General features: G+C 40.7%; 1 protein-coding gene across 4 annotated transcripts in view; it reads left to right on the forward strand.

Moving 5' to 3' along the window:
- The window catches only part of LOC141048307 (GRAM domain-containing protein 2B-like), a 106,330-nt gene that overhangs the window by 56,022 nt on the left and 37,814 nt on the right, over positions 1-12,494 (forward strand). For all 4 annotated transcript variants that reach the window (XM_073543799.1, XM_073543774.1, XM_073543789.1 and 1 more), the window contains 4 exons: positions 1,899-2,039; positions 5,688-5,772; positions 5,904-5,973; positions 8,675-8,778. In XM_073543799.1, coding sequence (XP_073399900.1) covers positions 1,899-2,039; positions 5,688-5,772; positions 5,904-5,973; positions 8,675-8,778 — 400 coding nt within the window. The remainder of the gene's footprint in view (positions 1-1,898; positions 2,040-5,687; positions 5,773-5,903; positions 5,974-8,674; positions 8,779-12,494) is intronic.

Consider the following 12,494-nt stretch of genomic DNA (forward strand, 5'->3'; position numbering starts at 1 on the left):
ACAATCTCTATGCTGATGACAACCGGTTATACACATTATCTCCTGATATCACCGCTGCATTACTACAAAATTCCAATGATTGTCTTTACGCTGTCTCTTATATCATTTCTTCCCTCTATCTAAAACTGAATCTGGCAAAAACTGAACTCCTTGTGTATCCTCCTTCCACTAACCTACCTTTACCCAGTAATGCTATTTCCGTGTGTGGTTCCACTATTGGGTCATTCCATGGTAACTTACGTTGCAACACAGTTAGTAACTTAGGTTACAATAAGTTTACCTCTCATATGAAGTAATGGTATTGTAACATAAGTTACCATCAGCTTTGTAACGCAAGTTACTACATTGTGTTGTAACGTAAGTTACCAAGTAATAACACTGTATTTTGTATTTAATTTGTTTTCTTGAAAAATAAAACTGTGTTGAAATCTATGGAGAATAGTTTAATGTACAATATACATTCACTGATTTTTGTGCTGCCTTCAAAGAACAGTCTGTAGCCATTATTAGCTCAGTTTTTGGCTTGTGAATGTAACGTAAGTTACCATGGAATGACCCTATTACTCCCCAGCAACATGCCCGCTTTCTTGGGGTCATATTCCATTCAGAGCTTTCCTTTACTCCCCATATCGATCACTCGCCCACTCATGTCATCTACACCTCAAAAACATCTCTAGAAATCGACCTTTTCTTACCTTTTGATTCGGCAAAAACTCTCAATGCAGCTCTTATTCATTCTCATCTGGATTATTGCAACTCTACTAATCAGTGTCCCTCTTGCTAAACTCTCCTCTCTCCAATCCGTCCTGAATGCAGCAGTCAGGATCATATTCCTTGCCAACTGTTACACCGATGCCTCTGCCCTGTGCCAGTCGTTGCACTGGTTGCCCATCCATTACAGAATTCAGTATAAACTTGCCACTCTCGCTTTCAAATCTCTCCACGGTTCAGCACACCCCTACATCTCCTCTCTCGTCTCAGTCTACCACCGTACCTGTGCCCTCTATTCTGCTAATGGACAAAAACTAACATCCTCAATAATCTGAACCTCCCATTATCATCTCCAGGATGTTTTGTGTGCTGCATTAATTCTTTGGAATGCACTACCCAGGACAATGTGATTAATTCTCAATACTCACAATTTTAAGTGTGGCCTAAAAATGCACTTCTTTACACTGGCCTATCAACTCTCCTCACTTATGTAACTATTTCTGTTTTGCCCATTCAAAATCATGACCCTCACAGCATCTGTTCACATGCCAACCATACACTTCTGTATCTGTACTGTATACGTACTGGCTAATGACTGGTTCATGAAGCGTTATGTGAATACCTTAGTATATTGAAAGGCTGGACCGTACAATACTAGCACTTTTTACCATTTCCTTGTAGATTGTAAGCAGCGAGCAGTATCTGAATTGTTATGTTTTTGTTGTTTGTAGAAGTCTCATCTAACGTGTAAGTGCTGCGAAATATGTTGACACTATAGAATTAAAAATTAATTATTATTAATAGCCACACACATTTTTCTTCACCTTTTGAAATTACTGCAGCAAGAGGGAAAAGTTGTGGAATTATAGAAATTGCAGGATGGATAGCTATGTTGTTGACATGCAAATTCTGAAAACTGGAATTCTTGAAAGCATCTTGATGTATTCAGTATCAAGTATGAGTGCCACGTGTAGAAATACATGCCCTTACACGCCTTGGCATTTTATCAATGAGGTCATGGAACCAGTAGTGCAGATACATATCATTAACATGTCTATCCATTGTGTGATATCCATAATTCCACAACTTTTCCTGTTTGGTGTTGAAATTTCAATGTTGAGACACTCAAGTATATTTGAAATCCTTCTTACTATGTTTTTGCTTTAATTTCTTCGTATTCTGTTTAGTATTTCTCCAGATTCTTCATTGGGCACAGTGAAAGTGAAGAAGAGCAAAAAACGACTTGCAGACATTAAGTCCTTCAGTCTTGAAGAACCTCTCCTAGGGGATGTTGGTGAGAAAGCGGAGAGAGTTGGAGGCTTGACCAGGTGTGAGCATTTACAAATAATAGGATTTTTTTCCAACTGATCAAGTAAAATATATGATATCACCCATGCTACTGAATTGCCTGACATTTATGTTCACCAGTATGTGGCCATTCAGAAGCCTGGAGTCAAAAGTGAATGGCAGCACACCTTGTGGAAGTGTTGCTAAATATATTCCTGTTGCAGTTATTTCACTAACTCCAATTCCTTTTTTGGGGGGTTTGTGCCAAAAAATGGCTAAATAGCACTCAGAAGGCACTTGAAAAAACTCCTCTAAATTTTTGTTGAAAAATGGCGTTGTGTATAATATAATGATACCTCCATCTCAACTCTTAACAGTATGGGTGTCTTGAGAACTCCGATTCTGTAAACAAAGTAGCAGACAAGGTGGCCCACTACCAGACAGGCCCTTCTGGCACTTGCCAGAATTGCCAGATGGCCAGTCCCAGCCCTGGGTGGTACCTATAGCTATCCCAATGGAAATTGTTGTTTGCAGAAAGACACATGGTCTGGCTCTGTATTCAATTTGCCATTCAGCACAGAATTTATCCCAATGTCACCTTAGTTACAGTATTTAGCGATGCAAATTCTTGGCTCTGTAGGGCAAACACAAACAGTAAGGTTGGTTTTGTTGTGGACCTTTTCCACCTGTACAATGGCTGATAAAAAGCAGAGCATTGTGGAAGGTACAAGAAACATTTGCAAGCTTTCTTTCTTTTATGGCCAATAAAACAAGTTTTTAAAAGATACAGTCACTTAAAAATTAAAACAACGGTTACTCTTTATTTCATAAGTTAACAGTACAAATGAAAATAAGCAACTTGGCAAAATATGTTATCAGAAAAATCCGCTTTCTTCTCCTCCTGGAGTGAGCATTCATTCTCAAAATTCTCAATTTACAGGTAAAATCTGTATTCAGTGAAGACAGACTTTCCGATTACTGAGATAAGAGGTGGCAGCAGCTGCTGATATGATTCTGTGTTGACGGGAGGAGGAGGGAGGAGCTGGGCCAAAGAATCTTATCAGTACCAACCGTCATCTGCTATCTCAGTAATGGGAAAATACTGTATTTCTTCATTGAATACCAATTTTACCTGAGCATTGAGAATTTTGAGAATAAATGACCAGTCCTCACGGAGAAAAAAAAAAAGCAGATTTCTCTCATAAAAATTTATTACAAAATGTATTCTTTCCATGTGCACTTATTGTTTTATGAAAAGAAAATGAAAACGACGGTTATGCTTTAACTCCTTCACAACCAATGATGTATATGTATGTCCTAGTTTATGTATTCCCCCTTAATGTGGGCTTCAGTGAGGATCCCGCATCTTAACTGGCACATGACAGCTGATCAAATCAGCTGTCATGTGCCTCTATTAGCCACGGGTGGAATTGTGAGCCACCTGCTGCTTTTAACTAGTTAAATGCTGTTATCAATCTCTGCCCTTGTCACAAGATCATTGGGTGTCGATGAATTTTCACGACAACCCGGGGTCTGCAGGAGACCCCTCTAGTTGTCATGCCGATCTGCTATAAGTGCTGCCCCATGGCCGGCATTCATACCAGTAGATCGCAGCCCGAAGTCTCGTAAGGAGACTATTGGAGCATGTAAAAAAAAAAAAAAAAAAAAAAGTTTTAAAAAATATGGAAGTTTTATTCACCCCCCTTCGCCCCATTGAAAATAAAAAAAATACACATATTTGGTATCGCTTTGTTCGGAATCGCCCAATCAATATAAAAAGAATCCAATTGCTAAGTGGAGTAATGAGAAAATCAAACCGCCAGAATTACGTTTTTTTTGGTCGCTGCAGCATTGCAATGAAATGCAATAACGGCGAACAAAACATTGTATCTACTCCAAAATGGTGCCAAGAAAAGCGTCAGCTTGATGTGCGAAACAATGAGCCCTCACCCAGCCCCAGATAGCCAAAAAATGGAGACGCTATATGAATGGAGCCATTTTCATGGTGTTTTTTTTTTGGTTTTTTTTTATAAATGTTGGATTTTTTTTTTTACCACCTAAATAAAAAAGAACCTACACGTTTGATATCTGCGAACTCGTAATTACCTGGAGAATTATAATGGCAGGTCAGTTTCAGCATTTAGTGAACATGGTATAAAAAAAAACATAAAAAAAATTCTTGTAGGATTGCACTTTTTTGTAATTTCTCCACAATTTAATTTTTTTTTCTTTTTTTCCAGTACATTGTATGGAAAAACCAATGGTGTCGTTCAAAAGTACAACTTGTCCCACAAAAAGGAGCCCTCACATGGCCATATTGACTGAAAAATAAAAAAAGTTATAGCTCTGGAAAGAAGGGGAGCGAAAAACGGAAAATCCCAAGTTCGTGAAGGGAGTAAAGGGGGTTTTACACTAAGCGATATCACTAGCAATATCGCTAAAACGTCACTGGTTTTGTGACGTTATAGCGATATTGCTAGTGATATCGCTATGTGTGATACTTACCAACGACCGGCTCCCCCGCTGTCCATCGCTGATCGCGCGAGAATGTCCGGCTCCATTTCTTGTCGTCAGCTTCCTGCTGGGGCTTCCTGCTGTGACGACGAGCGACGCGTGGATGCGGGCGGGAGAACGCAGGATCGCTGTGTGTGAAAGGTGAGTATCGTGCGCTGCGTCGCTGCTGCATCGCTGTGAGATCTTTCTGTATGAAAGCTCACTAGCGATCATTTAGTGATGCACCAGCGATCCTGACCGGGTTGGATCGCTGGTCGGATCGCTGGTGCATCGCTAAATGTAAAAGGGCCTTAAGGCCCTCATACACATTAGACTAATGTCAGCGATATCAGTGGGTTCAGTCTAATGTGTATGGTAGTTCCGGACAACTGATCATCGGGCGCTTTGGACTGCTGATAACTTTTTTTCTCATGGAGATAAGCTGTCACTAGACTTCTCTGACAATGGTTTTCTGCTAGAAGACACTCAACCCATCTAGCGCTTGTGTGTATTGGAAAGGCCGCTCAGATGGCTGCTGATGACAGCTAGCTCATGTGTATGGACAGCTTTACATATAACAACAATAATCTGCCAATCAATAGGTACAATTGTTGGTGCACATATTTCTCTGCTTACAACTAAGTAACATTATAAAGTCTTAATGTTTATTCCTGATTATTTACCTTTGGCAGCGATCAGCAGACAAATGAGTATTGCAACTGTTGGCTGATTGGATTTATAAGCGGATCTACAAATCATCGTTGTCAGCAGAATATGTTCTCCTGTAAAGGGGTGATGTACTGCTTACAATATACGACGTGCATAGGGACCAAATATCACATTGCCAATCATTTGGCCTCATATTGTTTATATCCGTCTGTCTAAAGTGCCCTTAAACAAGCTCTGATTCACTTGATTTATTGTCACCGCTAATGAAAAATAGCACACCAAGAAGCAGAACTTAGTGCTAAAAACCAGAGGGCTGCTTTCAGGTCAGAGGATGTAGGGATAATCCATATACAGGCATTTGCACGAGATCTCAGAGTCCCTGATATTTGTAATCTGATTTGGACAAAAGAAACAGAAATGACAGATATTATTTATGCATTTATCCCTCACTGCACTTTCCTTCAGTGATCTCTGTCTCCACTACCGATATTTCACATTGTATGCAATGGTATTACTTTTCTTTGTAGGTCAAAAACGTACGACCATCCTTCATCCCTGAGGATAATAGAGAATGATCCTTCATCAGACAGGCGCCGTTCTATCACATCCAATGTAAGGCTATAAATGGGAAAATTTTAAAACACAATTCTATATTTTTCACTCTTAAAAATATTCAATTTGTTTTCTGTTTTTACACTTTCACCTTTTTAACTTTTTCATTATATTTACTTTGAAAATTACAGCTACCAAAGCATAATCTCTCATTCCACAAGATATTTCGGGAAGTTCATGAAGATGAAGAGTTAATAGACAGTAAGTTTTACATACCTTTTTTCTCAATACTTGCTTCTTTACCTTGTGGATGTAGTTGAAAGATGTTTTAATTGGTTATAGGTATGGGAATATCCTTAATTGTTTACGATCACTGACTTCCAAAATTAAGAGTTTTTAACCCCTTTCCTACAATGGACGTAATATTCCATCCATGTGACCTGGGACCTAAGTCCCAAGGACGGAATAGTACGTCTAATGCGATCAGCTGCGCAACTTTTGTGGTCCAATATCTCCTGTTACCCTTGGGAAAATTAAAAAATCGTTGCTAACAGATCATTTTTGTGACTAAAAAGTTAAATGTTAATTTTTTCCTTCCATGTTGCTTCTGCTCCTGTGAGGCACCTGAAAGGTTAATAATCTTCTTGAATGTAGTTTTGAGTAGCTTGAGGGGTGCAGTTTTTAGAATGGTGTCACTTTTGGGTATTTTCTGCCATATAGACCCCTCAAAGTGACTTCAAATATGATGTGGTCCCTAAAAAAAATGGTTTTGTAAATTTTGTTGTAAAAATGAGAAATCACTGGTCAACTTTTAACCCTTATAACTTCCTAACAAAAAAAAATTTGTTTCCAAAATTGTGCTGATGTAAAGTAGACATGTGGGAAATGTTATTTATTAACTATTTTGTGTCACGTAACTCTCTGGTTTAAGGGCATAAAAATTCAAAGTTTGAAAATCGCAAAATTTTCTAAATTTTCGCCATATTTCCATTTTTTTCATAAATAAACGCAAGTTATAGCGAAGAAATTTTATCACTAAAGTGAAGTACAATATGTCATGAGAAAACAACGTCAGAATCGCCTAGATTTGTTGAAGCGTTCCAGAGTTATGACCTCATAAAGGGACAGTGGTCAGAATTGTAAAAATTGGCCCGGGAGTTAACGTGCAAACCACCCTTGGTAGTAAAGGGGTTAAATGAGTTTTCCCACTGTCTGCATACTCTTTTGCTTCCTCTACAGCCAAGGAGTTGTGGTATATTCGATCATGTCCCTGTACGGTCAGACACGGCCATTACAAGGACATATCAAGGGACACATTTATAAGATTATCTCGGCACAGGAACATTTTATTTAAACACATCTAATTGTGGAAATTATTATTACAAGATCTATTTATTAAAATTAACTTTATTCAGGAGAAATCCTCTTTAACTATCTGCTCAAATGTCATTTTATGACTGAAGTTCTGACACCGTGTTCTAAACTGACTGCCGTTATACTGGCAGTGTGCATAGCATATTCAATTGCTGTGCTGTATTTTAATAAGAAAAATCTGTGCTGTGAAAAGGGGTTTGAAGCCAGCCGATTTTGGCTATGTAATCTGAGAGCAGGATGTAGGGGCAGAAACCCTGACTTCAGCGATGTATCACTTACTGGTCTGCTTGTCCTAGTTTCAATAAAATCAATGTTTATCAGCAGGAGATTATCACTAGAGGACTAGTTGCCTTGTACCATGTAGTCATCCTGCTCTGTGTAGCCCCACCCCCACCACTCATTAACAGATTTCTGCCTATGCACTGCATAGGCAGAAAGCTGCCAATCAGTGGTATAGGGTTGTGGTTATACAGGGTTCAGCCTTCAGAGATCTGATAGATCTGCAGCAGAGAAAACAGTGATTTTGTGAAACTGCACCAAGTAGACCAGTAAGTGATTCAGCTGGAATCAAGGTCTCTGCACCTACATTATGCTGCTCTCAAACTATATTTCAATAAACTGGTGACAGATTCCCTTTAACAGTGCATTCCCATGAAGGTCTGGCAGAAAGGCATCTAGCCAAATTTAAAGGTGATCTGTCACATTCTACATGCTGTTTGATCTGTAGATAGCATGGTATGGAGAAGGAGAAGCTGAGCAGAATGATAGGTTTGTTCGAAAAAATTCAGTATAACTTGCATTTTATTCACTGAAATCCTTGAGTCCAGCGGGTTGTATACACTTGAGTCCAGTCCAACTCAGTGATTGACAGTTATCTTTGCATTACATCCTACAGGAAAGACTGTCACTTGGGATTTCACGGAATAAAGTAAAAGTTCTACTGAAACTTTTCCAACAAAAATGTGCATCAGTCTGATCCCCTAGCTCTAAAACATCCTGCTTGCAGAGCATATATCATTTTTAACATGACTGGTTCCATTTAAAGTGAACCTGTCAGCTCATTTTTCCACAATAAGCTGCGGCCACTGCCTTTTGGGGTTTATCTACACCCGGGGGCGGTCCGGTCCGATGGGTGTCGCAGGTCCGGGTCCAGCGCCTCCCATCTTCTAGCGATGACGTCCTCCTCGCTTCGTGTTGTCAGAGAGGTCCAGCGCCTGCACACTGCAGTACTTTGCTCTGCCCTCAACAGGGCAGATCAGTACGCCTGCGCAGGAGCCGTGACACGAAGCAAGGAGGAGGCCTGCGATGCCCATTGGACCGGACCGCCCCCGGGTGAGTATAATAAAACTTGTTTTTCTTCAATTTCAGGTTAGATTGGGAGCTTAGCTACAGCATTACAGAATGCTGTAGATAATCCCAAAAGGCAATGGCCGCAGCTTATTATAGCTGAAAAACAAGCTGACAGGTTCCCTTTAAAGCCCTTTGATAGGCGAAATCATTGGCACTTGAAGACAGACTTCAATCAGTTACTTTGACTTTGCCCTTTAAGTTTCAGTAATATAAGTTCCTTACTGTGCATTCTCCTCAGGTTTTACTTGTGCCCTCCAAAGAGAGGTGTTGTACCAAGGACGGCTTTATATCTCCCGCAACCACTTAGGATTTTTTTGTGTAATGCTTCGCAAGGAAATCAAGGTGGGTTTCTAAATAGCATAGATAATTTGAACAGATGAATGTATTAGAATTATGAATGAGCGCATAGCTTTGGATAACTCCTTATCCGAATAGCTATAGTGCTTACTGAATAGCTGCATCGGTAACCCGATACCTCAAGTTCTCCCAATGATCAGCTGTTGGGCGCCGCAGCTGCGTGTGTTGTGGCTGTGTGACAGTCACAACACAGGCTCTCCATGCATGTGTTATGAATGTCACACAGCCGCGACACGGCACTGCAGCTGCGTAACAGCTGATAATCAGGAGCGCTCCAGATATCCGACTCCCGATGCAGCTATTCGGTAAGCACTATAGCTATTCGGATAAGGAGTTATCCAAAGATATTCACCCATCCATAATTAGAATGCTTCCAGTGTGTTTTTTGTTTTGCAGTCAATTTTGCAGTGTTCTGTGCTCACATTGGCTTCTGCTTTGCAATATGACAAGACAGTGGCTTTATTTTCAGAATTGTCAATTTACAGGTAACATCTGTAATCGGTGAAGACAGACTTTTTTTTTTATACATTACTGAGATAGGAAATGGCAGATGGCTGCTACTGATAAGATTCTATGTAGATGGGAGAAGGAAAGAACTATGCCTCTAGCTCTTCCCTCTTCTACTCTCCACTCTACATAGGAGATGGCAGCTGCTACTGATGAGATTTTATCTCAGTAATGTAACAATCTGTCTTCACTGAAAATTTCTCTGATAATATATTACAAAGTTACTTATTTTCATGGCTGCACGTGGCGGCCAGGGGCAAAGCTAAAGGCCCCCTTGGTTGCCATATTGATACATCTGTGAAGACTGTGCCAATGAGACCATGACATTTTAAATGCATACTGCAATAATGTAGTACTGAATTATATAGTATGAGCGATCACGGTTCAAGACTCCAAAAGGAACGTATACAAATTTGAATTTTCCTCATTTATGTCCTTTAAAAATAGAGAAATGAAAAACAAAATGATATTTGGTATCACCACTTCTGTAAAAGTTTGGTCTTTCAAAACATAAAATTATTTCTCCCATGCGGTATAACCACATTTCAGGGTTGATATACAGCATTCTATAATGCTGTATATCTGCCGCTAACCCGACCTGTAAGAGAAGAAAAATAGCTTTTATTATACTCACTTGCAGGGCGGTCCGGTCCAAGGAGTGTCTGTTTTTGGTCTGGTGCCTCCATCTTCTTACGATCCCCGTCCTTCTTCTTGCTGTGTGTGGATGACGCGTCCCTGCGTCATCTACACAGTCTCCCTGGCATCAAGCTCCTGCGCAGGCGTACTAATTTGCCCTGTTGAGCACAGAGCAAAGTACTGCAGTGTGCAGGCACCGGGGAAGATCAAACAGTCCTGGCGCATGCACATTGCAGTACTTTACTCTGCCCTCAACAGGGCAAAGAAGTACGCTTGCAGGAGGAGAGCGATGCCAGGGACCCTGTGTGGATGATGTAGGGACGTGTCATCCACACAAAGCAAGAAGGAGGACGTCGATCGTAATTAATTAGAAGGTTCCAGACTAAAAACTTCAACACCCCTTGAACTGGACCGTCCCACATGGGAGTTATTTTTCTTCTGTTACAGGTTGGGTTGTGGGCTTATATACAACATTATAGAATGCTGTATATCAGGCCTGAAAGGTGGTGACCTTATCTCATATTGGCCAAACCTGGCGACAGATTCCCTTTAAATTGCGTGTAATAGTGAGAAATGACAAAAAAAAAAGGGAAAAGTATCGAACACGTAAAGAAGGAGAAGTGGAAAAGGCCATGGAAGTTAAAGTGAACCTGTCACTAGGTTTGGCTGATACGAGTTACGGCCACTGCCTTTCAGGGCTGATATGCAGCATTCTATAATGCTGTAGATAAGCCCCTGATCCGACCTGCAAGAGAAGAAAAATAACTTTTATTATACTCCCCTGTGGGGCAAACCGGTCTGATGGGTGTCGCTGGTCCTGGTCTGGTGCTTCCCATCTACTTGCGATGCAGCCCTCCTGCTTTCTTCATGGCTCCATGGCATCGCGCTCCTGTGCAAGCGTACTTATCTGTTGAGGGCAGAGCAAATTCCTGCAGTGCGCAGGCACTGGGCCTCTCTGACATTTCCCGATGCCTGTTCACTGCAGTACTTTGCTCTGCCCTCAGTATAATAAAAGTTCTTTTTCTTCTCTTGCATGGCGGATCGGGGGCTTATCTACAGCATTCTAGAATACTGTATATCAGCCCTGAAAGGCGGTGGCCGTAACTCGTATCGACCAAAACTGGTGGCAGATTCCCTTTAAGGACGGACTAGATAGTTGTCAGAGTGCTAGTTGGGAGGACACAGAGGAGCATATTTCAATAATCTAGACAGGAGATAATGAGGGCATGTACTAGCATTCTAGTTAATTCAGGATTGAGGAAAGTATGAATTATGGAAATATTGGAGGTGGCATGAGGTGGTAAGGGCTTGGGTGTGTCGTTTGTAGGACAGGAGAGAGTCAAGAGTTACACCGAGGCAGCAAACATCTGACACAGAGGAAAGTGTGATGTTGCACGATGGAGGAAAGTTGATGAGTTGATTCCAGCGGAAGAGTCCTGAGGAGATCATTTGCATATTCCAAGTGCCTTCTGGGATAAGTGAAGAGTCTCCGCGAGCTCAACGATCACTGGGTTTTTGCCTTTGCAGCTGAAAAGAGGAAATTGGTAAACCAGGGAATTTTGGCTCATCTTTCACCCAGGGCTGCCACTAGGAATTTTGGTGCCCCATACTGGTAGAATTTTCCACCCCTCGAACTGTCCAAAGTCCCACCGCCCTCTCTTGGAAAAACACTTGTCACCAATCACACATTAAGGCCTCATACTCACTGGCGATTAAAAAAATGGTCCGATTTCTGGACTGGAAAAAAGGGTGGAGTGTTATGCCAGTGTCATGCGATTTCTATGCGATTTTTTTTATTTTTCCATCCGTTTTTTTTCCCAGTAACTCTTTTTCTACAGTCATTTACAGGACCATTTACAGTGTTCTATACCACAGAATGATGATGTATCCGTTAAAAACGGATGGTCCGTTTTTGGTCTGGTTTTTTTTTAATCGCACCCTTTGACTTCTATTGGCCAAAATCGCTGCAAATCGCAGCATGCTGCGATTTTTTTCTCAGACCGATTTTGGCTGAGAAAAAAATTGCAAGTGAGATGTCACCCATTCACTAACATGGGTCAGAGTGCAATCCGATTAAAAATCGGATTGCAATCGTCCGATTTTATCGCCAGTGTGAGTATGAGGCCTAACAGTTCCCATCACCAGATCACACATATAGCCGGCAGCTTTTGTTTTGGCCAAAAGATTTTTTAAGCCACCACCATACATAACACGGTAGACTCTTTTGTCCATGCCATAATCTACTGTAACCTATTAAATATTTGTTAAAATATGTGATGCAATTTAGGTTTTTTTTTCTTTTTCAATTTTTAAAATGACCAATAATATCACATACAAGGGAAAAATACCACCGCACCATGTCCAGACCACATAGTGACCTATAATACCACACACAAGGAACAAATACCGCCAGACCATGACCAAACCACATATTACTACCACAGTGACTGAATACTACAATACTGATCAGTAATAAAAGAAAAAAACACGATACTATCACCATAAGTGCCATTATACACAGGAGATCTGTACTTGGTATGCAGTGTCTGTGTACAGGT

This window comes from Dendrobates tinctorius, unplaced genomic scaffold (genome assembly GCF_039654945.1).
Source record: "Dendrobates tinctorius isolate UK_male_01 unplaced genomic scaffold, ASM3965494v1 ptg000011l, whole genome shotgun sequence".
Lineage (NCBI taxonomy): Eukaryota > Metazoa > Chordata > Amphibia > Anura > Dendrobatidae > Dendrobates > Dendrobates tinctorius.